The 26,623-nt window shown below is 46.4% G+C and overlaps 2 protein-coding genes and 1 pseudogene across 2 annotated transcripts; 1 reads left to right on the top strand and 2 right to left on the bottom strand.

The window, feature by feature from the left end:
- Positions 1-2,737: 2,737 nt before the first annotated feature.
- Positions 2,738-3,703, top strand: LOC119046875 (olfactory receptor 10H1-like). The gene has a single exon (XM_037142140.2). The coding sequence runs from the start codon at positions 2,738-2,740 to the stop codon at positions 3,701-3,703; it is 966 nt and encodes a 321-aa protein (XP_036998035.2).
- A 7,113-nt stretch (positions 3,704-10,816) lies between these two features.
- LOC119046874 (olfactory receptor 10H1-like) lies at positions 10,817-11,764 on the bottom strand. Its single transcript, XM_037142139.2, has one exon. It carries the CDS (start codon positions 11,762-11,764, stop codon positions 10,817-10,819), a length of 948 nt encoding a protein of 315 aa, XP_036998034.2.
- Positions 11,765-21,768: 10,004 nt separating this feature from the next.
- LOC119046752 (keratin, type II cytoskeletal 8-like) lies at positions 21,769-25,216 on the bottom strand (annotated as a pseudogene).
- Positions 25,217-26,623: the final 1,407 nt, after the last annotated feature.

The raw sequence follows: 26,623 nt of genomic DNA on the forward strand, positions 1-26,623 counted from the left end.
GCCCAATATTGTGTTCCAAACACACAGGAACTTCCAGGTCTCTTCTCTTACTTATTCCCCGTCTCAGTGCAGTGCGGTCAGGTAACACAGGGCTTTGCAATAGTGGCACTTGGAAATTTACTACTCTTCCTTTATGGCTGCACACAGGTCCTTTTTGATGAAAGTCCCGTGTTCTTACTGGTTTTTTTTCTATTTGTTTTATTTTTGTTTAGTGTTGGTATTTGGTTTAACAAACACATATGTGCATAGTTTTGTGTTTGTATATGTTAAATATACATGTATATGTATATATTAGCTATTTTTATTAATATATATTTACATTTAGCTCAAGTGTTAAATAAAATGATGGAATTAAAGTCCAAAACAACAGTAATTACCAAGAAGATACATGTATTAAATGCACCAGTTAAAAGAGAGATACAATCATAGATTGGTACATTTTAAGAGGATCCAGTTCTGGTCATTCATGCCCATCCTCAATCTTAATTTCCATCGTTTATTGCAGGTGCTGTGAAAGGCACCTTACGTGTTTATCTTATTTAATCCTCATAACAACCTAGTCCACCAAGTTCCTTTAAGGGATGAGAAAACCAAGGTTCAAAAAGATCAGGAACCAACCCAATGTTGTTGCTGAAGCAGCGTTTTAAACAAAACCCTCGCGGCGGTGCAAAAGCACTACTATGTTTCTCTCCCTCTCTCCTTCCCTTCCTCTCTAAAGATAAATAAATAAAATCTTAAAAAAAAAACACAAAATTTTTAAAGGAGGTGTTTTTTGTTTTTTATTTTTGACTTTAGACAAAGGGGAAGGGGGGGAGAAAGAGAGGGAAACATCGATGTGAGAGAGAAACATCGATTGGCTGTCTCCTGTAATAAGTGCCTGACTGGGGACAGGACCCACAGCCCATGCATGTGCCCTGACAGGGAATCCAACTGGGGACCTTTTGGTTTGCGGGACAGTGCCCAGCTAACTGAGCCACACTGACTGGGGCTCAAAATTTTTTAACTTATGTGGATAACATGTAGACTTTTGCGTGAGGAGAGAATAGCTACCACTTACTGCGGAAGCCTTGCAGGCGGCTCAGAGTTCAAGCATATTTTGGCACAGTGATCACAGGATCTATATTCTTCCATCAAAGGCAAACTCCAACCAGCACCAGGTTTTTCCAATTCAAAAAATATTATTAAAGATCCCACCATATGGTGCAGCCACATATGGGAAACGGCAAGGAGGTTCCTCAGAAATTAAAAATGGAACTACTACTTTATGACCCAGTGATTCCACTTCTGGGTGCATATCTTAAAAACCCAGAACACTAATTTGAAAGAATATATGCACCTCTGTGTTCACTGCACTGTTGTTTACAATAGCCAAGATTTGAAAGCAGCCCCAGTGCCCATCAGTAGGCGAGTGGATGAGAAAGCTCTGGTACATGATGTTACTTGACCATATAAAGATGGGTGGACCTAGAGGGTATTATGCTAAGTGAAATAAATCAGTCAGGGAAAGACAAGTGCCATATGATTTCACCACATGTGGAATCTAAAGAACAATATAAACAAACAAACAAAACAGAAATGGACTCATTGACACACAGAGCAGACTAACAGTTGCCAGAGTGGAGGGGCGTGGGGGACTGGGTGAGACAGATGAGGAAACTGGGGAGTGCAGTTGGTCGCTGCAGAATAGGCCCGGGCATGTGAAGTACGGCATAGAAAATGTGGTCAATAATATTGTAATAACTATGGGTGGTGCCAGGTGGGTACTGGAAATATCACGGGGACACTTTGTAAAGTATATGACTGTCTAACCACTGTGGTGTACACCTGAAACTAATACAAAATAATATTAAATGTAACTGAAAAAAACATTTTAAAAATAATTAATAAAAAATAAAAGATCCCACCATAATTTTTAAAAAGACTAAATTGTTGCTTTCTTTTAAAATTTTCATTCCTATTTAGAAAAATGGCTAAAAGCAATGAAAAAATCTAAGCTGTGGACTCTGTAACTGCAGAACCAGCTCAAATGGGCCATATCCTGTTTCTAATAAGACCCCGGGACCAAAGTTTAAACTTTGGATACGCCACTCAGCGTAAAGTTTGTGAGCCCTCAGCTGCTCCCTGTCCCGTCCCGCCCCCCCCCCTCGCCCCCAACAAACTACTAGACCCTGACTTAAACCTGTCCAGGGGGACTCTTGCAGAGGCGAAGGGTCCGCTGTCCAGGAAGATCTGGTGCTGAAAGCCCTTAAATCCTGCCCCTGCCCCCCCCCCCCCCACCAACCACCACGCCCCGACCCTGGATCCGGGAAACAGATCGGAGCCTTGCTGTCACTGAATGTACATGCAAAAGCTTTCTCTCGTCCTGAGCCCGAGCTCCTGGCTGCTGTGCACCCCGTGCAGCAAGCCCTTGCTCATTAACAACTCCACCCAGGTGTGGCTGAATAGAGACCCCAAGTTCCTACCACTGTAATTTAAAAATAGTAGTAATAATAACAATTATTATTTATTTATTTATTGAATTCTTACTATGCGCCAGGACTTGTGGTAAGCATTTTAAATGCATGATCGTATTTAAACCTCAAGGGGCTCCGTGAAGCACAGCCCATTATTATGAATGTCGTTTGCAGATAAACTGACCACGACTTGGAGAGGTGAAGGGGCTCCTCCGGGAAGTCGTCCCAGGACGAGCTCACTAGAGACCTCAAGTTTCTACTTGCTGAGGTCTTCCCTCTCTCCCATGCCAGGTGTGACCGCCATGCTGGGGCTAAATCACACCTTCGTGTCTGAATTCATCCTCATCGGCTTCTCCGCCTTCTCCCACCTTCAGCTGATGTTCTTCCTGCTGATCCTGCTGATGTACCTGTTCACACTACTGGGGAACCTGCTCATCATGACCACCATCTGGGGTGAGCGCAGCCTCCACACGCCCATGTACCTCTTCCTGTGCGCCCTCTCTGTCTCTGAGATCCTCTACACCTTCGCCATCATCCCTCGCATGCTGGCCGACCTGCTCTCCACCCACCACTCCATTGCCTTCTCAGCCTGTGCCAGCCAGATGTTCTTCTCCTTCACGTTTGGCTTCACCCACTCCTTCCTGCTCACAGTCATGGGCTATGACCGCTATGTGGCCATCTGCCACCCCCTGCGCTACAACGTGCTCATGAGTCCCCGTGGCTGTGCCTGCCTGGTGTCCTGGTCTTGGGCAGGTGGCTTGGTTATGGGGCTGGTGGTGACCACGGCCATTTTTCACCTCACCTTCTGTGGACCCAATGAGATCCACCATTTTTTTTGCCATGTACCACCTCTTGTGAAGTTGGCCTGTGGAAATAATGTACCAAATGTGGCCAAGGGCGTGGGCCTGGTGTGCATCACAGCCCTGCTGGGCTGCTGTCTCCTCATCCTCCTCTCCTATGCCTCCATTGTGGCTGCTGTCTTGAGGATCCCCTCCTCTGAGGGCCGGCACAGGGCCTTCTCCACATGCACATCCCACCTCACCGTGGTGGTCGTGCACTATGGCTTCGCCTCTGTGATCTACCTCAAGTCCAAGGGTCCCCAGTCTCTGGAAGGAGACACCCTCATGGGCGTCACCTACACAGTCCTCACACCCTTCCTCAGCCCCATTATCTTCAGCCTCAGGAACAAGGAGCTGAAGAACACCATGAAGAAGACCTTCCTCAGCAAGTCCTTTCTGCAGAGCTCCTGAAGTGGCTGGTTTTATGGCAGGCGATGTGGTGGGTGAAGACCCCTCAGTCTTCCATCTGTAAAATGTGTAGAATTATGCTCCACTGGTGATTGCTGACTCCTGTATGCAAACTCCCCTGCCTCCACCCTTAGCAAGCACTCTGTAAGCTCTCTCCTTTCCTGCAGTCTGTCTGATCTCATTCCTCCTGGATTCACTGGGTCGTGGCCTCCCCGATATTGACCTTGTGTGACAATGTTCCTGTTTCCTGTGCCCAAGAGTGGCCTGGAGGAGGCGATGCCCACATTGTGGTGTTGGGGGACTTGTGTTCATGGCTTATTTTGAATGAGTGAGGGAGGGGTGCTTGCTCTGCCCAAAATGACTAGGACATAAACAGTGATGGTGATTTGGCGCCTCCCGTGTACCAGGCATCGTGTTCTGTGCTTCAGACACATCATTCCCTCTCACCCTGACTGTTGTCTTGAGAAAAGGAAAGCATTTTTTATGGTGAAATTATTTTTCATTTTACTTCTTCATATTTTTACAGGAAGGGTGTTTCCTCCTATGAGGGGCCTCTGTTGACTAAGCTGAATAACAGGTCTCCGGGTGCAAATTACAAAGAGAAAGGGGGGACCTGAATGTCTGCTTGGGAGAAAAGAAATGTGTAGAGAGATGAGCTGAGGGTGTGGGCGAAGAGTGAGAAAGTGGTAGCTGAGTTAAGGGACAGGGAAGGGACAGGAAGGAAAACCTGGTTCCTGGCAACGGACCCAGACCCAGTGGCTGGTGAAGACATTTAAGAAAAAAGCAGAGACATGAATGAGCAGTTTATAAGCTTGCCCATAGAGTGTCTGATACACATCTCCTTCCCCGACTCCCTTGAAACCCTCAATAAAGTGTCATTTTTCTTTCATGTGTTGGGAGTCATGTACGTTGGGCAGATGCACCTGCAGGCTGGGCCCTGCCTTAGGGGAGGTGCTCAGGCAGGCCAGGCAGCCCCTGAGGTCACACCCCATTTGAAAATGAGCAGATGGACACAGTGAGCTTTGGGACTTTCCTGGTGTCATGGGGTCAGTGAGGAGCAGGGGTGCAGTATGAAGTTGGCCAAGTAGATCCTCTTTGGCAGCAAGTCTCTAACCTGAGGGCACATCAGAGTCACCAGAGGGGCTGGTTAAGTCACAGGCTGCTGGATCTCACCCAGAGTGTCCGATTCAGTAGGTCTGGGAGGGGCTCTAGGATCTGATGCTCTAGCACAGTTGCTGCTGGCAGTGGTCTGGGGACAACACATTGGGAACACGGCTCTACAGAAGCTGTAGCTCAAAATAAAGCTGGATATTTGCATTGGAGACAGAAGTAACTCTCTTCCCTCCTTCTTCCCTCTTTCTCTCCCTCCCTCCTTCCTTCCCTGTTAATAGTTATGCTGAAAACAGCTTCCATTTTTTTAAGCATTTATCATTGGCTAAGTATGGTCTTTTAAAAATAGTGTTATTAAACTATAATTCACATACCACATAATCTACCCACTTAAAAAGGTATGTAATCATGACCACAGTCAACTTAGAATATTTTCATTACCTGCAAAAGAAGCCCTATAACCTTTAGCTATTATCCCTCTTTCCCTCTTTCCTTTGGCCCTAAGCAACTGCTAATCTACTCTCTATAGATTTGCATTTTCTGGACATTTTGTGTAAATGGAATAATATATTTAACCCCTTTGTGTCTGGCTTCCTTTACTTAACATAATGTTTTCGAGGTTTATCCATGTCGTAGCCCGTATCTGTTCTCTCATTTCTTGTTATGGCTGAGTAATATTCCGTTGTTTAGAGTTACTATATTTTTGTTTATTTATTCACCTGTTGGTAGATATTAGGACTATTTCCACCTTTAGCTATCATGAGTGTTACTACTATAAACATTCTTATTTTAGTCTTTTGCATGGACATATGTTTCCATTTTGGGGCACATTCCTACCCCCCCAGTGGGATTAATGAGTCCCAGGTAGCTCTATGTTTAACCATCTGAGGAACTGCCGACTTGGTCTCCACAGCGGCTGCACCGCTTTACATCCCCACCGGCCCTGCACAGGTGTCCCACGTTTCCCATTCTCACCAACACTCACTTATCTCACTTTTTGACTATAGCTATTCTTGTAGGTCCTTATTGTGGCTCTGATTTGCATTTACTGATGACTAATGATAGTTTTGGTCTTAAATGTTTAACACACATCAGTTCTTTTATTTCACAAGGAAGATCAAATTATTAGTTCCATTTCTGAAGATGAGAAAACTGGCATATAAAGAGATGAAGTCTGTTAGCTAAAGGTCTTACCCTTGAAGTGAAAAAACTAGAATTCTTTAAGTCAGAACTGGGGCTCAGAAGCATACCCAGAGGAGGCTTGTCTGTTCCAAGAAGGGACAAAGACTTGGATAGGGAAGAAGAGACCAATATTAGGCGGCAGCAGTTAAATGAGCCCAGAACTAAAAATATGCCATTCTCAGGTGGTTAGAAAGAAACAACCAGTGTGAGAGAACTGGGGAGACACGTTGTAATTTCAACAAAACTGGCCATAGAGTCTCCAGCTGCAGATGCACTAACACAGAAAAGAGTGTCATGTTTAAACATGAAGTTTTTTGACCTAAAGAAAATTGTGACTCCTTTTAAAGCCAGGTTCCTGGGCTATCTTGAGAAGATCTAACGTTGTTAATGAGAGAGATCTGGGGATATTTTTTGCCTCCCCTATAGATTGTGAAAAGTACAGACTTTTCACAGGGAAGACTCTACTCTTGGAGATGTCATGTATGAGGGATATTTTTTTTAATTTAACTTTATTGATTTTTAAAATTTTTAAAATTGAGAGAGGAAGGGAGAGAAACATTGATTTGTTTTTTCCACTTATTTATGCATTCATTGGTTGATTCTTTTTTAAAAATATGTTTATTGATTTTAGAGAGACAGAGAGAGACATCAGTGTGAGAAACATTGATTGGCTGCCTCCCATATGCAACCCAAACAGAAATTGAAACCACAGCCTATGTTGTGTCCTGACCAGAAATTGAATCCCCAACCTTTTGGTGTGTGGCGTGACCAATGCAGCCTCACTGGCCAGGGCCATTGGTGGGCTCTCATACGTGCCCTGACGGGGGACGGAACCTACAACCTTGGTGTTGGGATGATGCTCTAACCAACTGCAGGGCCCTGAGAGCCCTCAGGGCCAGTATGAAGATGTTTAAGTAGCCAGCAATCTGAAGGATGGCCCCTCTGCCTAGAGCCTTAGGCTATAGTACAAACCTAGTGTGGTCCAGTCAGCACTTCATTTGCAACTTGATCCCCCAGCCAGCCACAGCTCTTCAGCCCCACTAGCTTCCTGGCTGTTCCTGCAATAAACCAAGTGCACTCTGACCTGAGGCGTTTTGGACTTGCTTCTCTTCTGCCTGGAACTCCCTTTCCTTACTCCTATACATCCTTAGGTCTGACCTTAGATGGCACCTCCTCAGGAAAGCCTTCCCCATCTCCCAGGGCTGTTTAGCTGATCAGGGATCTGGAGGCATCTTGAAATATACCGGTTGTCCAGGAAAATAGGTTAGAATCAGACTGTGAATGTGAAAGAACTGACAGTGAACCTGGCTCTGGGTCATATCTGGGAAGCATCAGTGTGGATCCCTGCAGTCATCAGAGAACAAACAGGCTTGTAGTCTGGTTGATGGATGTCAGTGCATTCTGGGCTTTAAATAAATCTTACTCCTGCTCCTTCACTTTAGTTTGTATTCGTTGTTTTGTAAATTTAAAACAACCTAAGAAGTTGATCTTAGTGGACAGCTATCAGGGCAACATGGGTGAGGCAGGGCTAAGAAAGCACAGAGTTGTACCCTGTCTTTATTTAACATTGATATGTTGTTTACCATGAAATTTTTGCATTAATTTTGATTTTTCAAAATATTGCATTAGATGTGATTTCTCTTGGTTACTTACCTGAAATTTGGTAGTCAAGGTGCATGCTTCCCTTGCCTGACCCCAGATTCCTTCACCTCCTCCAAAAAACCCTTGCATTTTTTCTCTCTCAAAAGACCAAAAATAGAAGCCATCTTTAACATCTGGTGACAAAAAATAAGGATAAATGCCAAAAGGTAAACAACCAGGATTTTGGGGTGCTGACCCTCCACACCACAGCCCAACCCCTTGCCCACTGGTGTCAACAAGGACCCCCAGTCTCCAGAGACCCTATTCACCCTTCCCCTCTGTTACTTAGCCACCACTTTCTGAAGTGCCCCCATGCCTGCATTCCTAGATGTTTGTCATTCCTGGCTAACGTTCCCCTCTGTGCCGCAACCTTTGGTGTCCCAAGGCAGGGCCAGAGCCCAGGGAAGTGATTCAAGGGCCTGGAGAACAGAGAATGGCTGTTGACAGGGAGATCGCTGGGCTGTAGGAGGCCGCTTCTTGTGCTGACTGGAATCCCCCTCAGTGTCTTCACGTTAATTGTTGGAGACAAAGGCTGGCCTGAGAGATGCAATTTGCTGCCTTCACCGCCCTTGCTCTGCTCTTCTGAAATGTTGACCCCACACCCTTGCTTGTGGGTGAAAGTTGGGTCCCCTCCTCAAAGATGTGTCCTTTCTCTTCCTCTCTTCCCTCTCCAGCAGTCAGACAATCTTCATGAAGGGAAAAGAAAAGATCACCCCTCTGCTTATAGCCTTAGGCTACAGTACAAACCCCAGTGAGGTCAGGTCTGTGCTTCATCTCCAACTGCATTCCTCACCCTCTCCAGCATTCCAGCCTCATTAGTTCCCTGGCTGCTCCCACAATAAATCAAGCATGCTTGGACCTCAGGAACTTTGTACGTGCTGCTGCTTCTACCTGAAATACCTACTCCTGCACAGCTTTAGGTCTGATATTAAATGTCACCTCCTCAGGAAAGCCTTCCCTGATCCCCACACTGAGTCACCACCTCTATTATAAGCTCTAATTGCAAACCCTTTCTTTTCCTCATAGCTTTTATGACCATTTATCTTGTATTCATTAGTGTGATTAGTTGTTTAATATCCACATCTTCCCCTCTCAAATGCAAGCACTGAGATTATTTTTCCCTCTCAAATGCAAGCACAGGAGTCATGTCTAATTAATTCAACACTGTATCCCCAGTGGTTTCCAAAAGTGCACCTGGCACAAAGGAGGTGCTCAATAAATGTTTCTTGAGTGGATGCATTGTCATCCTTCAACTGTTGAAATTTGGGGCTGGCTCATTCTTTTCTGGTACAGTCTGTTCTTTGCACTGTAAGATGTTGAACAACACCCCTGGCCTTGACCCATTACATATTCTAGTACATTTCTCTCCCCTGCAGTTTTAACAACCAAAAATGTCTCCAGAAACTTCCAAGTATCCCCTCAGCAAGGGGGAACACTGGTGGGAACCACTGAATATAGGAACTAGGGAAGGCCTGGCTGATGCCCCTTTTGGTGGCCCTTAGCACTTGGTCTGCCTCCTGGTCAGAGCACTGATATTTCTGTGTGTATCATTCTACCCAGCACCCTGGAAACTTCTCAAAGACAGGGAACAGCAGCAAGCCCATCTCTGTACTCCTGGAAGTAGCACAGGATTTGAGATACAGAAGGCCACAAATAATTATTAAATAAACCTTGAAAGGCTGGCATTTATTGAGTACATCTTGTGTGCCAGTCACTATCAATTGCCCTACAGAGATGATGCTATTTAATTCTTGGAACTATCCTAAGAAGTGGAGACATCACTATTAAACCCATTTTGTTGATGGGAAACTGAAGCTAAGAAGTGAAAGTGATTTAACTAAGGCCATTGTGCTTCATCACTTAACCAATACACAGCCCTTTCTGCAATTCAGAGCATCTTTCTTTATCTTGCGAGAGAGCAAGGACTCCTTTGCTATTCTTTGCCATCTGCTGTTGCCATGGTGATGAGTCATGGGGACCTTTCTCAGAGGGTAAGAGCCATAGAGAGGAAGCTATTCCTGAGGAAGGAGGTTCAGGAAGAAGTGGGTCAGGTGAGGCAGCTCAGTTGGAGAAGCACTTCTCCCTGTGGCTCCCCCTGCTGGACAACAACGCTCTTCAGGAGGTCCTACTTTTCCTGTTGCACTGATAACCCAAAGTAGGTGGCTCCAGTTGGTCATTTCCTCAACTTACTCCTCTCTCTCTGACCCTAAGCTCATCAAGCAAAACATGAAATTATATTGCCCTAACTGCTGTTCAAATCACCTGCGGATTAAAGGTTCTTAAGATGCTGGAGAGTTTAATTTGAAATGGACTAGTCCTCCTTGGACAGGGGACACATAAATCCCACTGTAGCAAGATGATGTGGTGAAGTACTGGAATCAGAGAAGACTTACCTTGGAAACCTAGGCCTACAAAGTTGTAGGACCTTGGATAAGTCATGCAGCTGTTTGAGCCTCAGTTTCTCTTTTTTCAAATGAAGCGGTTGAAAGTTTATCTGCCCTGATCCTCCACTGTGAGGCTGTGATGCACTGAGGCATAACAGGAAACATGCAGTATATTCTGCAAAGAAAGATGCTTTGGCCTCTGCAGTTTCGACTGAAGTTGTCTTCCAAATCCTCCCACTTCATGCTAACATGGGATGTTTTCACTGCTCAAGTCATGGAGAAAGACTGAATTCAACTTTAGGACAAGTGATGCCCAGTTGACTATTCAACTTAAACAGGAATACACATATTTTCCTTTTTTTCTAACTTTGGCTAATTTGATTAATTTATTGCTTGTGCATTTTAATTGCATGTTCTGCTTAACTATTGTGTGTGCATTTGAATGCTGCCTGAAAGGGTCCTTGCAAATCTTAAAGCATCAGACAAATAAAGATTATTAATGTTTATGGGTGCCATTTCTTTTTTTAAATATTTTATTTATATATTTTTAGAGAGAGGGGAATGGAGGGAGAAAGAGGAGAGAAACATCAATGTGTGGTTGGCTCTCAGGTGCCCCCTACTGGGCACCTGGCTTGCAACCCAGGCATGTGTCCTGACTGGGAATTGAACCAGCAACCCTTTGGTTTGCAGGCCCGTGCTCAATCCGCTGAGCTATGCCAGCCAGGGATATGGGGTGCCATTTCTAATGGTAGCATCAGGTAACCTGACTCATTTGTTCCAAAGAATTCCTCCCAGATTGTCATGTGTTTTCTGGGTAGAGCTTGCTGAGGAAGGTCTTCTTCATGGTGTTCTTCAGCTCCTTGTTCCTGAGGCTGAAGATAATGGGGCTGAGGAAGGGTGTGAGGACTGTGTAGGTGATCCCCATGAGGGTGTCTCCTTCCAGAGACTGGGGACCCTTGGACTTGAGGTAGATCACAGAGGCGAAGCCATAGTGCACGACCACCACGGTGAGGTGGGATGTGCATGTGGAGAAGGCCCTGTGCCTGCCCTCAGAGGAGGGGATCCTCAAGACAGCAGCCACAATGGAGGCATAGGAGAGGAGGATGAGGAGACAGCAGCCCAGCAGGGCTGTGATGCACACCAGGCCCACGCCCTTGGCCACAGTGGAGACATTGCCCCCACAGGCCAACTTCAACAAAGGTGGCACGTGACAAGCAAAATGGTGGATCTCATTGGGTCCACAGAAGGTGAGGTGAAAAATGGCCGTGGTCACCACCAGCCCCATAACCAAGCCACCTGCCCAAGACCAGGACACCAGGCAGGCACAGCCACGGGGACTCATGAGCACGTTGTAGCGCAGGGGGTGGCAGATGGCCACATAGCGGTCATAGCCCATGACTGTGAGCAGGAAGGAGTGGGTGAAGCCAAACGTGAAGGAGAAGAACATCTGGCTGGCACAGGCTGAGAAGGCAATGGAGTGGTGGGTGGAGAGCAGGTCGACCAGCATGCGAGGGATGATGGCGAAGGTGTAGAGGATCTCAGAGACAGAGAGGGCGCACAGGAAGAGGTACATGGGCGTATGGAGGCTGCGCTCACCCCAGATGGTGGTCATGATGAGCAGGTTCCCCAGCAGTGTGAACAGGTACATCAGCAGGATCAGCAGGAAGAACATCAGCTGAAGGTGGGGTAAGGTGGAGAAGCCAACAAGGATGAATTCAGACACTGTTGAGAGGTTGGTTCTTGGCATGGAGGCCGTGCCTGGGTGGAAATGTGACAGGGAGAGGTCAGCAGTGATGGAGAAGGTCATCACCTTCCACCTGAACCTGTCCAAGGGGCTTCTCCTAATAAATGGCAGCTAATATTGATTGAGCTCTCACTCCATACCCTCTATGATTTAATCTTCTCCTCAACCTAGTAAGGAAGGTGCTATTTTCATTACCGTCATTTTGAGTATCTTGAGCATACTCATGGAGAGCACTGGGGCGCACAGAGTCTAATTAATTTGTTCAAGGTGAAGCTGTTAAAATGGCATGGCATTGTACCCATGGCTGACTTTCTCTAGGTTTTCTCCTAAAATAAAAATGCTCCTTCAGACTTCTGGCCAAGATGGAGGCATAGGTGGAAACACTGTACCTTCTTGCACAACCAAGTTTATGAACAACAAGTATTTAAAAAGCAGAACGCAACCAAAAAGAGAGAAAATTAAACTGTACTGAAGTCTGACAACAATGAACCATTCATCCAGACAGGTAAGACAGGAAGAGTCAGCGGCTGGCGGAGAGGGGTCATGCAGGAAAAAGTGGCTGGACCCACCCAGGCATGCAGGAGGTGGTTGGCAGATCCCAGGTGTGGGGTGGCAATGAGCAGACCCAGTGAGGGCGCAAGGTGGCTGAGTGACTGCGGTCACACATTTGCGCACAGATAAACCAGGGAAAGGAGCGAGCAGTGAGATAGACTGTGCAACCCAGGGCCCCAGTGCCGGGAAATAAAGCCTAAAAGCACCAATTGGAAAAACTTTCTGGGGTCGAGGTGCCGGGAGAGGCTCCCAGGTTCACAGAGTTCATTGGAGAGACCCACAGGGTTCTGGAGGGTGCACAAGCCCACACATCTGGGAACCACCACCAGAAGGGCCCCATTTGCTTGTGGGAAGCAGCAGAGGAGACTGAAATCTGAGAGAGAGCAGAAAAAAACGCCATTGCCCCTCTCTGACCCCGTCCCCACATACAGTGTCACAACCCAGTGACCTGGGTTTCCCCGCCCTGGTGAACACTTAGGGCTCCGCACTTCATATGTAACAAGTGCAAACAGACCAAAATATTATGGTTTCAAGAAGAAGAACAGCTCAAAGCCCCAGAGCCAATACTTCTAAGCAACCAAGAGATAGCCAACCTATCAGATGCACAGTTCAAAACACTGGTGATCAGGATGCTCACAGAACTGGTTGATTTTAGTTGCAAATTAGATGAAAAATGAAGGCTTCACTAAGTGAAATGAAGCAAAATGCACAGGGAAACAATAGGGATGGGAAGGAAACTGGGACTCAAATCAAGAAAGTAGACCAGAAGGAAGAGAAAAATGACCAAACAGAAAAGAATGAAGAAACAAGAATTTAAAAAAATGAGGAGAGGCTTAGGAACCTCCAGGACATCTTTAAACATTCCAACATCCAAATTATAGGGGGTCCCAGAAGGGGGAAGAGGAACAGCAACAAGTGCAAAACTTATTTGAATAAATAACAAAGAAGAACTTATCCAATCTGGCAAAGGAAATAGACTTCCAGGAAATGCAGGAAGCTCAGAGAGTCCCAAAGAAAGTGGACCCAAGAAGGAACACACCAAGGCACATCATCATTACATTAGCCAAGATTAAAATGAAGGAGAGAATCCTAGAAGCAGCAAAAGATAAGGGGACAGTCCCCTACAAAAGAGTTCCCATCAGACTGTCAGCGGATTTCTCAAAAGAGACCTTACAGGCAAGAAGGGGCTGGAAAGAAGTATTCCAAGTCATGAAAACCAAAGACCTACAACCAAGATTGCTCTATCCAGCAAAGTTTTGATTTAGAATGGAAGGGCAGATAAAGTGCTTCTCAGATAAGGTCAAGTTCAAGGAGTTCATCAACACCTAGCTCTTATTATATGAAACGTTAAAGGGACTTATCTAAGGAAAAGAAGATGAAAAATATGAACGTGAAAGGACAGCAAACTCACAGTTATTAACAACTACACCTAAAACAAAAGTAAACTAAGCAGACAGCTAGATCAGGAGTGGAGCCATAGAAATAAACATTTCATGGAGGGTTAGCAACAGGGGAGTGGGAGGAGGAGAAGGGGGGAGAAGGTACAGAGAATAAGTAGCATAGATGGTAGGTAGAAAATAGACAGGGGGAGGGCAAGAATAGTGTGGGAAATGTAGAATCTAAAGAACTTGTGACACATGGACATGAACTAAAGGGAGGAGGGGAGTGGGTGTACAGGGTGGAGGGAAATGAAGGTGGGGAAATGGGACAACTGTAAGGGCATAATCAATAAAACATATTTTAAAAATGCTCCTTCAGCCCTAGCTGGTGTGGCCCAGTGACTTGAGTGCTTGCCTGAGAACCAAAGGTTCACTGGTTCAATTCCCAGTTAGGGCACATCCCTGGGTTATAGGCCAGGTCCCCAGTAGGGGATATGTGAGAGGCAAATACACACTGATATTTCTCTTTCTCTCTTTCTCCCTCCCTTTCTCTAAAAATAAGTAAGTAAAATCTTAGGAAAAAAAATCTCTCTTCAGAGAAGCCATTTCTGCTCTGTCCTTCTACTCCTCTTCCCAAGCTTCAGATGCCAAGAGGTGTCCCCACCGCATGTCTACAACTCCGTGGGCCACTGTGCATCTCTAACTTGATGTGAGTCAGCCACATTCTTCCTCTGGAATTATCCATGCCAACAGCCAGAGGCAGGAGACTGTGCAGAGTTGATGTTCTGGATTTCTCCAGCTCCCACGAAGCAGGTAGGTGTGTTCTGAGGCAAAGCAATGTGGCCATGAGGCAAAAGAATGGGGAGTCAGCCAATGTGGGTTAGAATCCCAGCTATGCCTATCGGATAAACTTGAGAGTGTTCCTTCACCCCTCTGTGCCCCCATTTCCCCTTACCTACCTCAGATGCTGTCGTTAGGAATAAATGAGCTATTCTTGGAGTGTGACCTGGCACAGAGTAGGCACTGCCTATGATAATTAAATCAGTACACTAAGTGGGCAAAAGTACATAGTCCATGCTCACTAAATGACATCGATTTAAAGAGATCAATGTTTCTTTATGAGTAACTTCTCTTTAAATTATCTTATTTTATTAGGCAATGTAAAGTTTAAAAGCAGCAAACCACTAACTTCCCTTCTGTCTCTATGGATTTGCCTGTTCTAGACATTTCACATAAATGAGATACTATGCTATGTGCCTTTGTGTGTCAGGTTCTTTCACTCAGCGTGTTTTTAAGTTTCATCCGTGAGGTAGCATATGTCGGTGCTTCATTCCTGTTCACAGTCAGACAGCATTCCATTGTGTGGATGGACCGCATTCCGTTTATCTCTTCATCAGCTGATGGAATTGGGGTTGTTTCCACTTTTTCCTTATTGTGAACAGTGTTTCCATGAACACCCATGTGGCAGTTCAAAGTACATCAGTGGTTGCCAAGGGCTGGGGGAGTGGGGGTGGGGAGAGAGTACTGATGGGTGTGGGGTTTCCTTTTGGACTGATAAGAAAGTTCTGGAACTAGAAAAGGTGGTGGTTGCACAATGTCATGAATATTTAATGTCACTGAATTACACTATAAAATGGCTGAAATGGTCAATTTTATGTTAGGTGTATCTCACAATTTTAAAATCAGGACAAAACTAGTAAATACCCTGGCAAGTGAGCTGAGGCCCTTGATGAAGCCCTGACAGGGTGATGACGAGACAGGAAGGAGGGACCAGGCACTCTGGTGACTGCAGCCTGCATCCCCCAAACATCGCTGGTTTCCAGAATTTCCTGGCTTCCTTCTCCTGGAATTACTTGCATCTTTTCTCTACTTCTGGGCAAGCATATGCCCATATGTCTCCAGGACAGTGGCCCCAACAGTACCCCTCAGTCCTGTGACTCTGAGATCTTACAGGTCTGAGTCAAAGTCAATGACTTGGAAACAAAAGCTTTTAAGAAGAGGCTGAATGGGCCCAGGCTGGTGTAGCTCTATGGATCGAGCACCGGCCTGCGAACCAAAGAGGAGGCTGAATAGGTGGGACCAGGGCCATTGGGTTGTGCACACAATTTCCCATGCCTTCCAACATCTAGTGCAAGGTTTCTCGGCTGTGGAACTTTTGATACTTGGGGCCAGCTCATTCTTTGTAATGGGGAGCCATCCTGTGTGCTATAAGCTGTTTAGCAGCATCCCTGACTTCTACCAGCTAGATGCCAGTAGCCCTTGCTCAGTGTGACAACAAAACATGTCTCCAGATACTGCCGATGTCCCTGGGGGCAAGCCTCCCAGGCTGACTGGAGATCTAACAATGCAGTTGCAATTTTTTGGTGTTCTCCCTCTGCCCAGACCCGGTTTCTTCCCTTCTCCACCTGCGAGTTCCTGATTATTCTGAGTGTTCGGCTTACTTGTCACCTCCTCTGTGCAGCCCCCTGGACATTCTCTTCACAAAGCAGATTCAGCCCCTCACCCCTGGGTGCTTCCAAACCAATGACCCCTGTGTGAGTTTAAAAATCCTTTTTTCATAAACAATAAAAATGAAAAGAGACTGGTAAAAATCTGTACAACAGATATAATCATAGTTTAATTCTATTAAGTGTAAATGGTTCCCGAAAAATCCTTGCTTCTAGCTTTGTCATAACCCTTTAATGAATCCGGTTTGAGATGCAATTGTCTCTGGCACTCGATTTTGGGTTCTTCTTCTTTTTTTAAAGAGGAAAGTGTTGTTGTTTTTTTTTAAGATTTTATTTATTTATCTTTAGAGGGGAAGGGAAGGAGAGAGGGAGAGAAATATCAATGTATGGTTGCCCCTTGTGAGTCCCCTGATGGGAACTGGCCTGCAACCCAGGCATGTGCCCTGACTGGGAATCGAACCATGGTTGCTTGGTTCCCAGGACCGCACTCAATCCACTGAGCTACACCAGCCAGGGCCTGATTTGGGGTTCTTGATGAGAGTAGTTACCTGTTATTGGATGTGCTTTATTGTAACCGCAGAGCCATCTCAGACTGGTCTTATCCTGTTTCTCACAAAACCCAGAACCAACATTTATGAGCGATGCTTTTGAACTCTTTCCTGATCTCACCACAGAAACAAAGGACCAGAACACGACCTGACCACCCTCTCAGAACTGAGGGATCTGAAGATCCTGCTGTCCAGGAGGATCTGGTGCTGAAATTCCACAAGCCTGGCCCCAAACCAGATCAGGGAGACAGATTTAAGTGTTACCTCTTATCTCCTTGCCAGCCAAACTCACAAATAAAAGCTCTTTCCTTTCTCAAAGGCCAGTGCTGTAGTACTGGCTTCTATGTGCATCAGGTTGTGAGCTCTTGCTTGGTAACACTGTGGTCCAAGCACTGTGCTCATGCATTTCTTAATTGTTTATTGTTTACTGAATGTCTGTTGAAACATTGTGAAGCACGTGCTATTATCCCCGTTTTACAGGTGGGGCGGCTGAAGCCCACAGAAGACACATCACTTGTGCAAGGATCATGGCTCCGGATCTGAACCTGTGTGTTATTGACCCAAAGCCTGTCCTTTCCTAACCTCTGTTTCACTCACCAGTTATTGGTGGCTGTTAATGTCAGAGGCCACATCCAGGACTGGAGAGATGTTGGCTTCTCCGTGCTGTTCCACTCACACACTCCCTCCTCATCAGCTAAGATCACAGAAACCCACAGCCATGAAGGAAGAAAGGGCGGGGACTGAGAAGACAAGAGCTCACCGTGGCCTGGGGAGGTGGCCCAGGGTTGCATGTGCCGCCCTATGAAATGATGGGGATGCTGCGTGCAGCTAAGAGAGCTGCTCATTCATTCTCGAAAAGGCAAAACTACATAGACAGTGAAAAACTATGCAGGCAAAACTATGCAGACAGTTACCAGGGCTCAGGGGGAGAGAGGAAGGGATGACTAGGTGGGACTCGGGATTTTTTAAGGAGATGAAACTACTCTGTATGATACTATAGTGGTGGGTACATGACATTGTGCATTTGTCAAAACTCACAGCAGGTACAGCACCGAGAGTGAACCCAAATGTGAACCGTGAGCTCTGGTTAATAATAATGTGTCCACGTGGGCTCAGCCGTGGTCGCACAGCACCTCAGTGATGCAGGATGTTCGTAACGGGAGACTGCGCAGGGAGAGGGATGGTGTACAGGAGCGCTCTGCTACTGGCTCAACTTTCTGCAAACCTAAAGCTGCTCAGAATGTAAAGTCTATTCACTTTTAAGCAAAAGAAAAAGCCATAGAACCATGATGGGTGTGACCAGGACGTCTGAGAGGACCACTGAAACCTCCTGCCATTGATCCACCAGAGCACTTAGTGGGCTGCTCTATCAGTAAATGGAACAGAGTGAGGGGGTGCACTTTATTGGGCCAGTCCTGCCCACATATGCCCCCTCGGCCAGTGTGTCCCAACTTCAGCATTAGGGACACTTGGGGGTGGATCATTCCTTATGGTGGGGGCTGACCCGTACATCGTGGGGTGTTGAACAGCATCCCTGGCACCCACGGATGCCAGTAGCATCTCTCAGTTGTGGTCATCAAAAGTACTCTCAACACATTGCCAAATGACAAACACGGGCTGGCTAGGTCTGTCCTGTCTCTCAGATCCCATCTTGCCTTACCTGTCTGCCCCATCCTGGCTGTCTCTTCTTAATGTGCTGTTTAGTTTCTCTCTGTGTTCTCCTTCAAGTATCAGCCACCTCCTCCCTCCATTTTCTCTCCCTCTTTTCATCCTCAAATCCTTACCATTACCCCACCTATTCCCCCTACCCCCATGCTGCACACCCCTGGGAGGTGGCTAAAGACTTCAGTCCTGAACCCTCTTGTCTCTCTCTTTGCTCTGCCTGCCCCCAATTCTTTTACTACTGGTTTCTGGCCAGGACAAAGAAGGGAGAGGTGAAAAGTCAGACAGGTGTGCTGGTTAACTTTGAGCAGCAGCAATTCTCTACACACCTGACCTTTCTCACCTGCCCACTGAACCTTCCATGTATGATAATAATCATCACATGGCCTTGAACCTAGGAAGTGGGGCCCTGCCTACTGCCCTCACCCCAGAGACTCAGATTGCACCAGGAGTTGTTTAAATAGGGGGCTTCTCTGAGTCCAGGGTAGATACTGGTTTTCCAGGTGTTTCATGGCCAGGTGAAAGGTGGGGAAGGTGACTTACCTGGGGCCCTGCACCTGCTTCTGCCTCAGCACAGTGGAAGACCTAGCTTGCCATTTCCCTGTGTAGGTGAGGGTTAGGTTGCAAGGTACATAGCCTGTTGCCTTCAGCATGCCAGCAGGGCAGGGGGCTTGTTTGAGCCTCACCTTCATTATTTATATCACCTCTGCTCCCTGCCCTCTGCCTTCTGTCACTGTGGTCCTACTGCCTCTGCCTCTGTTACTGGGATGCGGGGACTCCTGGGGATCCCGCAAGGGATAGGACAACCTTGGGGACACGGTGTCCTTCCCTCCCTGCCCTCTCTGCCTGCCAGGGGTGAGTCAATTAGCTGAGTTTCTCAGGGGCTGGAGCAGAGCCTAATGCTGTGCAAATCTGGGGCCTGGGGCCCTGGCTGCTGACTTTGGCAGGAGAGCAGCCCTGCCATTTGCCCACCAGCCTGAGGAGGCTGCCTGACTTGGCCCTCTACCTTCATCCTTCCCAATCCATGTCTTTTTAAAGCTTTAAAAAGATCAAATGACACACAAATATTTGTTTCTTCTTCAATGATTGAAATGCCACAAATAAGGCTGAAGGTTACGTAATGGTCAGCCATGCGATCATGATAATAAATTTGATGGGCATCCTTGCAGACTTGTCTGCATGCGGAGTGTGAACAAGCACAAACCATAAAATAAGAGAACAATGGTGGGGTTTCACTGTACTTTTTTGGTTTTATTTTTGAGGTAAATTTCACATAACGTAAAATTACCCACTTTAAAGTGAACGACCCGGTGGCATTTAGCACATTCATGGCGCTGTGCAACATCACCTCTGTCTAGTCCAGGACATTCTCATCCCCTAGAGGGGACCCTGCCCCCATTGGCAGTCACTTCCCATTCCCGCCCCCAGCCCCTGGCAACGACTGATCTGCTTTTTATCCCCATCGTTTTGGAGATTTCGTATGAACAGAGTCGTGCACGTGGCCCACGGGGTCAAGCTTCTCTCACTCTGCACCGCGTGTTTGAAGTGCGCTGCGTGTTTGAGGTTCATCCGCTTAGCCTGTGCCCCTGCTTCCCTCTTCTCGGTGGCCAGCGAGAGTCGCCAGTGCAGACGGACCGCATTGTGTGTGTCCATTCACTGCGGGCTGCTCCCGCCTTTTGGTTATTGTAAATTGCGCTGCTGTGAATATTTGTGTGCAAGGACTTGTTTGAATTCTTTTCAGTTCTTGGGGTACATACCTGGGAGTGAACTTGCAGGGTCCTATGGTAATGCTATGTTTAACTTTTTTTTGGTTTATTAGAGCTTTAAAAATTATTTTATTTTGTATTTCTTATTGTTTATTCTATTACAATTATCCCAATTTTTCCCTTTTGCCCCCCCTTCACCCAGCGCACCCCTCTAGCTCATGGTTCATCCCCTCTCCGTTGCCCATGTCCACAGGTCATCCTACATGTTTAACTTAGACCTGCCTCACCCCCACTTCCTTCCACCACCACCCCCACCCCCGTCTCCTTCCCCCCTACAGCTGTCAGTCCGTTCTGTGTTTCCATGTCCCTGGTTCTATTCTTCTCATTAGTTTATTTTGTTCATTAGATTCCAGCAATAAGTGAGGTCCTATGGCTTTCGTTTTTCACCGACTGACCTATTTCACTGAGCACAATAACCTCGGGCTCCATCCACGCTGTCGCAAAAGGTAGAACTTCTTTCCTTCTGCTGCGTAGTGTCCGCTGTGTAAATGTACCACAGTGTTTAATCCACTCACCTACTGATGGGCACTTGGGCTGTTTCCAACACTTAGCTATTGTAATCTCGCCCTAATTTTTTCATGAGCTTACCTGTTTCCCATACCGTGTGTTTTAACACAAATACGGTTGTCTCTATAACTTGGCTTTTCACTCAACATCTTGGAATGATATCCACGTTGGTTTATACAGACCACACTTTCTCAGCCTGGGCACTGTTGACCTTTGGGACTGGATCATCCTTGTGGTGGGTGTCATTCTGTATACTGCAGGACATTTAACAGCATCCTTGGTCTCCGCCCACTAGATGACAGTAGCCCCCCCCTAGCCCAGCTGTGACAAAAATGTCTCCATGTCACCACAGACAGTCAGTCAAAGTACGGTGTGGGGAGGTTCTTACACTGAGTGGCACCAAAAGCTAGAAAGATGAATGGCTAGGGACCCAAATGCACCAGAAGCTGGCAAGATAATTGGAGAGAAAAAAGCCCTCCCCTCGCTACCCCTGTAAGAACTGCAGGCTTGAGCAGGAAGATGAGATGGTCTTTGAGATGGAAGTCCGCCTCTCTCTCAGGCTGTGTGGCCCCTGAGTAAAACCTCTTTCTTTCTGCACCAGCCTCATGAGTTTGGCTTTTGTTGTGGCAGCTGGACCTCTGCTTTGTTAGGTTTCATCTGGACATGGCCAAATGTCCCCTCAGGGGGCAAAATCACTCCTAAAGGAGAACCACTGGTTCTGCTACAGAACCATGTCACTTTTATAGAATTGGTTTAATATTCAATTTCATAAATATATGCAGTATATATTTAACTGATAGACACCTTGGTTGCTTCCAATTTTTCACCATTATTAGGTATAATGCAATAACTATCCTCGTATGTCTTCTATTATATAAGACACTCTCAGATTCAAATGAATATTGAGTAATGAGATGATCAGGTCACAGAAAATGTGATTCTTAAATTTAAGAAGCATTGCCAAACCAAGCTCCTAAGTGGCTGTGCTGATTCACACCCCAGTGCCTGTTGTCAGAGGATGTATTTCCTGCACCCTCACTAATGCTTAATAGTGCGAAACTTATTTATTTATTTATTTTGGCAGAGCCAGCTGAGACTTTATTTTTGAAAAAAACATTTGATTTGGCTTTTAGTAGGGGGCCTGGGTTAGAGGCCGTCCCCCAGGCAGTAAGCTCCCTCACCCCAAGGGTGAGCTGAGGGCTGCGTCTGAGCCTCAGGAGGGTGTCTGGGGCCCACTGCTTCCCTGCACATCTCCTTTCCCACCGGCTGGGAAGACAGGAGGAACAGCAGTGGTCCTTCACTTGGGCAGGACGTCAGTGACTCAGACACCAGCTTCCCATCAAGGGGTTTTTTTTTTTTGTATTGATTACGCCATTACATTTGTTCTATCCCCCCCTCCATTCCCCTCCACCCTGCATACCCCTCCCCACCATTCCCCCCCACCACTTTAGTTCATGAACACGTGTCTCAAGTTCTTTAGATTCTGTATTTCTCCTACTATTCTTACCCTCCCCCTATCTATTTTCTATCTACTGTCTATGCTACTTATTTTCTGTACCTTCTCCCCCCTTCTCCTTCTCCCACTCCCCTGTTGCTAACCCTCCATGTGATCTTCATTTCTATGGTTCACTCCCTGATCCAGCTGTCCTCTTAATTTGCTTTTGTTTTAGGTGTGGTTGTTGATAACTGTGAGTTTGCTGTCCTTTCACTGTTCATCTTTTTTATCTTCTTTTTCTTAGGTAAGTCCCTTTAACATTTCATATAATAAGGGCTTGGTGATGATGAACTCCTTGAATTTGGTCTTATCTGAGAAGCATTTTATCTGCCCTTCCATTCTAAATGAAAGCTTTGCTGGATAGAGCAATCTTGGTTGTAGGTCTTTGGTTTTCATGACTTGGAATACCTTTTTCCAGCCCCTTCTTGCCTGTAAGGTCTCTTTTGAGAAATCAGCTGACAGTCTGATGGGAACTCCTTTGTAGGTGACTGTCCTCTTATCTCTTGCTGCTTCTAGGATTCTCTTCTTCATTTTAATCTTGGCTAATGTAATTATGATGTGCCTTGGTGTGTTCCTTCTTGGGTCCAACTTCTTTGGGACTCTCTGAGCTCCCTGGATTTCCCAGAAGTCTATTTCCTTTGCCAGAATGGGGAAGTTCCCTTTTATTATTTGTTCAAATAAGGTTTCCACTCATGACTGTTCCTCTTCCCCTTCTGGTACCCCTATAATTTGAATGTTGGAATGTTTAAAGATGTCCTGGAGGTTCCTAACCCTCTCCTCATTTTTTTGACTTCTTGTTTCTTCATTGTTTTCTGTCTGGTCATTTTCCTTCCTTCTGTTCTACTCCCTTGATTTGAGTCCCAGTCTCCTTTCCATTACTATTGGTTTCCTGTGCATTACCATTTATTTCAATTAGTTTAGCCTTCATATGTTCCTCTAATTTGTGACTAAAATCAACTAGTTCTGTGAGGATCCTGATCACCAGTGTTTTGAACTGTGCATCTGAAAGTTTGGCTATTTCTTCATCACTTAGATTTATCGGCTCTGGGGCTCTGAGTTGTTCTTGAGCCATGTTTTTATCTGTTTGTGCCTGTTATGTATGAGGAGCGGAGCCTTAGTTGTTTACCAGGGTGGGGCCACCCAGGTCGCTGGTTTGTGATGCTGTATGTGGGGGCGGGGTCAGAGAGGGAGCAATGGCGGTCCTCTCCGCTCACCCAGTCTGTCCCACCGCTCGCCCCCACCTGTTTATCTGAGTGGAAATGTGCGAGCCCACCGCCCTGCGCTGTGCGGTCTCAATGCTCACCTCTTCACTGGTTTATCTGCACGCAAATGCTGGACTGACCGCAGACAGCCAGCCGCGCCTCTTCCCTGTGTCCGCCCGTAGCTAGCCTGCACCTGGGATCCGAGCCTTTGGCTGCTTGCGTACCACCCGGGGCGGGAATCTTTTTGGCCAACCCGCTCCGCTGCTGGCTTCGCCCCCCTTACTGGTTTAGCTGAGCATTTCGTTGTTTTCGGACTCCGTATTGTCGATTTTCTGTATGGTTTGGTTGCGTTTATTATTGTTAAAACTTTATTGTTTTTAGATTTGGGCGTGCGTGGAGGCAAGGTGTTTCCACCTACGCCTCCATCTTGGTGGAAGTCCAAGGGTCTTAATCTTCTTAACAACCACTGTCTTGGAGGAGCTGGTGCTACTGTGGCTGAAGGAGCCAGGGCCCACCCCATAGCTCAAGCTTGCCTGGAAGCCCAGGCCATTGTTGAGATTCTTGTAAGCCTGGCTTAGCCCACCTGGGTAGCCACTGGTGGCCCCGGTGTGGGTGCTCCTGTTTTGTACCCCAGACTCTAGGAGATTCTCCTTGCCCTCCAGCAGCTTGTGGTAGGTGGCAATCCAGGGCCAGCTTGATGTTCATGAGCTCCTGGTACTCATGCAGGTGCCAGGGCATGTTCTGCTTGGTGGTCCTCAGAGCAGCTTCCAGCTCAACTACCTCTACCTGAGCATCCTGGACAGCCAACTTGCCACACTGCTCAGCATCAATGATGACAGCCTCCAGGGAAGCCTCTGGCGTTGGAAGCCCTCAACCTCAGCCTGGATTTGGCTGATGTTCTGGTTCATCCACCTCCACCTTCGTGCAATGCACGCCATCGCCGTGCTTCCCAGCCAGTGTCTGCAGCTCCTCATATTTGATCTGGTGCCTGGTTCCAGCCTCTGGAATGGTTGGCAATCTCCTAGTACTGGGCCTTGACCTTGGTGATGATGCCATCCAGGCCCAGGGAGTGGCTGTTGTCCACAGACAGCACCATGGGTGTGTCAGATATTGGGTCTGCAGCTCATGATTCTCATCACACAGTTGCCTGTAGAAGTTGATCTCATTGGTCAGCCCTTCCAGGCGGGACTCCAGCTCTACCTTGTTCATGTAAGCTTCACCCACATCCTTCTTGATGAGTACAACTTCATTCTCCATCTCTGTGTACTTGTTGAGCTCGTTCTCACACTTACTCTTCAAGTCCTCCACCAGCTCCTGCATGTGGCCAAACTCTGTGTCCAGTCTCAGTTCCTCCTGGGCCACTGTTTCCAGCTTCCATGGAAGGTTGTTGATGTAGCTCTCGAACGTATCATCCATGTTACCGCGAGTCATCTTCCCCTGCTTCAGGGGAGTCCGCTTGGTCTCCAGAATCTTATTCTGCTGCTCCAGGCTCTGCACTTTCCTATCAATGAAGGAAGTAAGCTTGTTGCTGAGGCTCTTGATTGGTTCCTCCTGGTTGTGCATGGCCTGGATGTTGGGGTCAACCTCCAGCTTCAGAAGGCTCAGCAAGCTCTGGTTTACTTGGATGGCTTTGAGGGTCCCCATACTGCCAGCTATGCCGGAACTCCCAGCCAGATTCATGTTGGTGCCCAGGCCAACCCAGTAGTCGCTGCCCACCTGGGAGAAGGCTGAGGAGCTGATGCTGGGCCACCTGAGTACAAGCATCTACTGAAGGCCAGAGGTGGACTCTGCAAGTCTCCTGGGCCACCCTTGTGGACATGGTGGAGGCTGGAGTGGAGGTGAGGAGGCAAACCAGACAGAGATTCAAGAAAGAGCCAGAAAGCTGCCTCTGAAACATAATTTTTTTTTAATATGGTTGCCAAGTGGGCTCCTGTTGTCACTTTAATTTGTGTTTCCCTAATTACTAGTGGGATTTTAAATCTCCATTGTTTGTAACTCACATGCATTTTCTCTATTTGACATGTTTATTCAAAGCCTTTCCTCATTTTTCCATTAGATTGTCTTGTTCTTATTGATTTGCAGGCATTTTTTTTATTGTAAAACAGATTCTAGCCCTGGCCACGTAGCTCAGTTGGGTGGAGCATTGTCCTGTGTGCCAAAAGGTTGCAAGTTCAGTCCCTGGTAGAGGCATATATGGGAGGCAACTGATTCTCTCTCACATCAGTGTTTCTCTGTCTCTGAAATCAATACACATACCATTGGGTGAGGATTTTTTTAAAGGGGGAGAAAATCCCAAACACTAGCATTTTTAAAAAGATTTTATTTATTTATTTTTAGAGAGGGGAAAGGAAGGAAACAGAGAGAGAGAGAGAGAGAGAGAGAACTATCAATGTGTGTTTGCCTCTTGCATGCCCCCCACTGGGGACCTGGCCCAAAACCCAGGCATGTACCCTGACTTGGAATCAAACCAGTGATACTTTGGTTTGCAGACCAGCATTCAATCCATTGAGCCACACCAGCCAGAGCAGGAAACCTCATTTTAAAATGGAGTTAGGGGTACTTCTGGCTTCCTTATGTGTGAATTTAAAAAGAGAGATTCTAAATACTAATTTTGCCTATTAATCTTTTTCCTTTGCCTTTTGTTTCTTGTGCCTTAATACGATTCCTGCCAGAAACATTCTCCTTGGTTTCTTCTAATGTTTTTTATAGTATAGGTTGAGGGGTGAAAAAGTACAGCATGTGGGTCTGCTGCCTGTTTTTATAAAGTTTTATTGGAACACAGCCATACCCATCCATCTGCATCATGGCGGCTTTTGTGCTATGATGGCAGAGTTGAGTAGTTGTGACAGAGACATGTGGCCTACAACGTTGAAAATGTTTACCCTCTGGCCATTTACTTTTTAAAAAATTTACCAAGCTCTTAAACTTTCACCTACCAAAAAATATTGTGCAAACATTTCAGGTTGGGTTTTAACTTTTTTCTTTTTTGGTTTTAATTTTTTTAAGACTATCTTTTTAGAGAAGTTTTAGGTTTACAGCAAGACTGAGAGAAAAGCACAGAGAATTCCTATGTACCCGACTCCCACCATGGGTACACCCGCTCCCATCGTCGGCATCTCTGCCCAGCCCCGGGTGGTACATTTGTTACCACTGACAAACCTATATTGACACATCATCATCACCCAAAGTCCACAGTTCACATTAGGATCTACTTTTGGTGTTGTGCATTCTAAGGGTTTTAACAAATATATAATGAAATGTATCCATCATTATAGTTTCACTCAGTATTTTCACTGCCCTAAAA

Source organism: Artibeus jamaicensis, unplaced genomic scaffold (genome assembly GCF_021234435.1).
Source record: "Artibeus jamaicensis isolate MK-2021 breed Jamaican fruit bat unplaced genomic scaffold, CSHL_Jam_final contig_477, whole genome shotgun sequence".
NCBI lineage: Eukaryota > Metazoa > Chordata > Mammalia > Chiroptera > Phyllostomidae > Artibeus > Artibeus jamaicensis.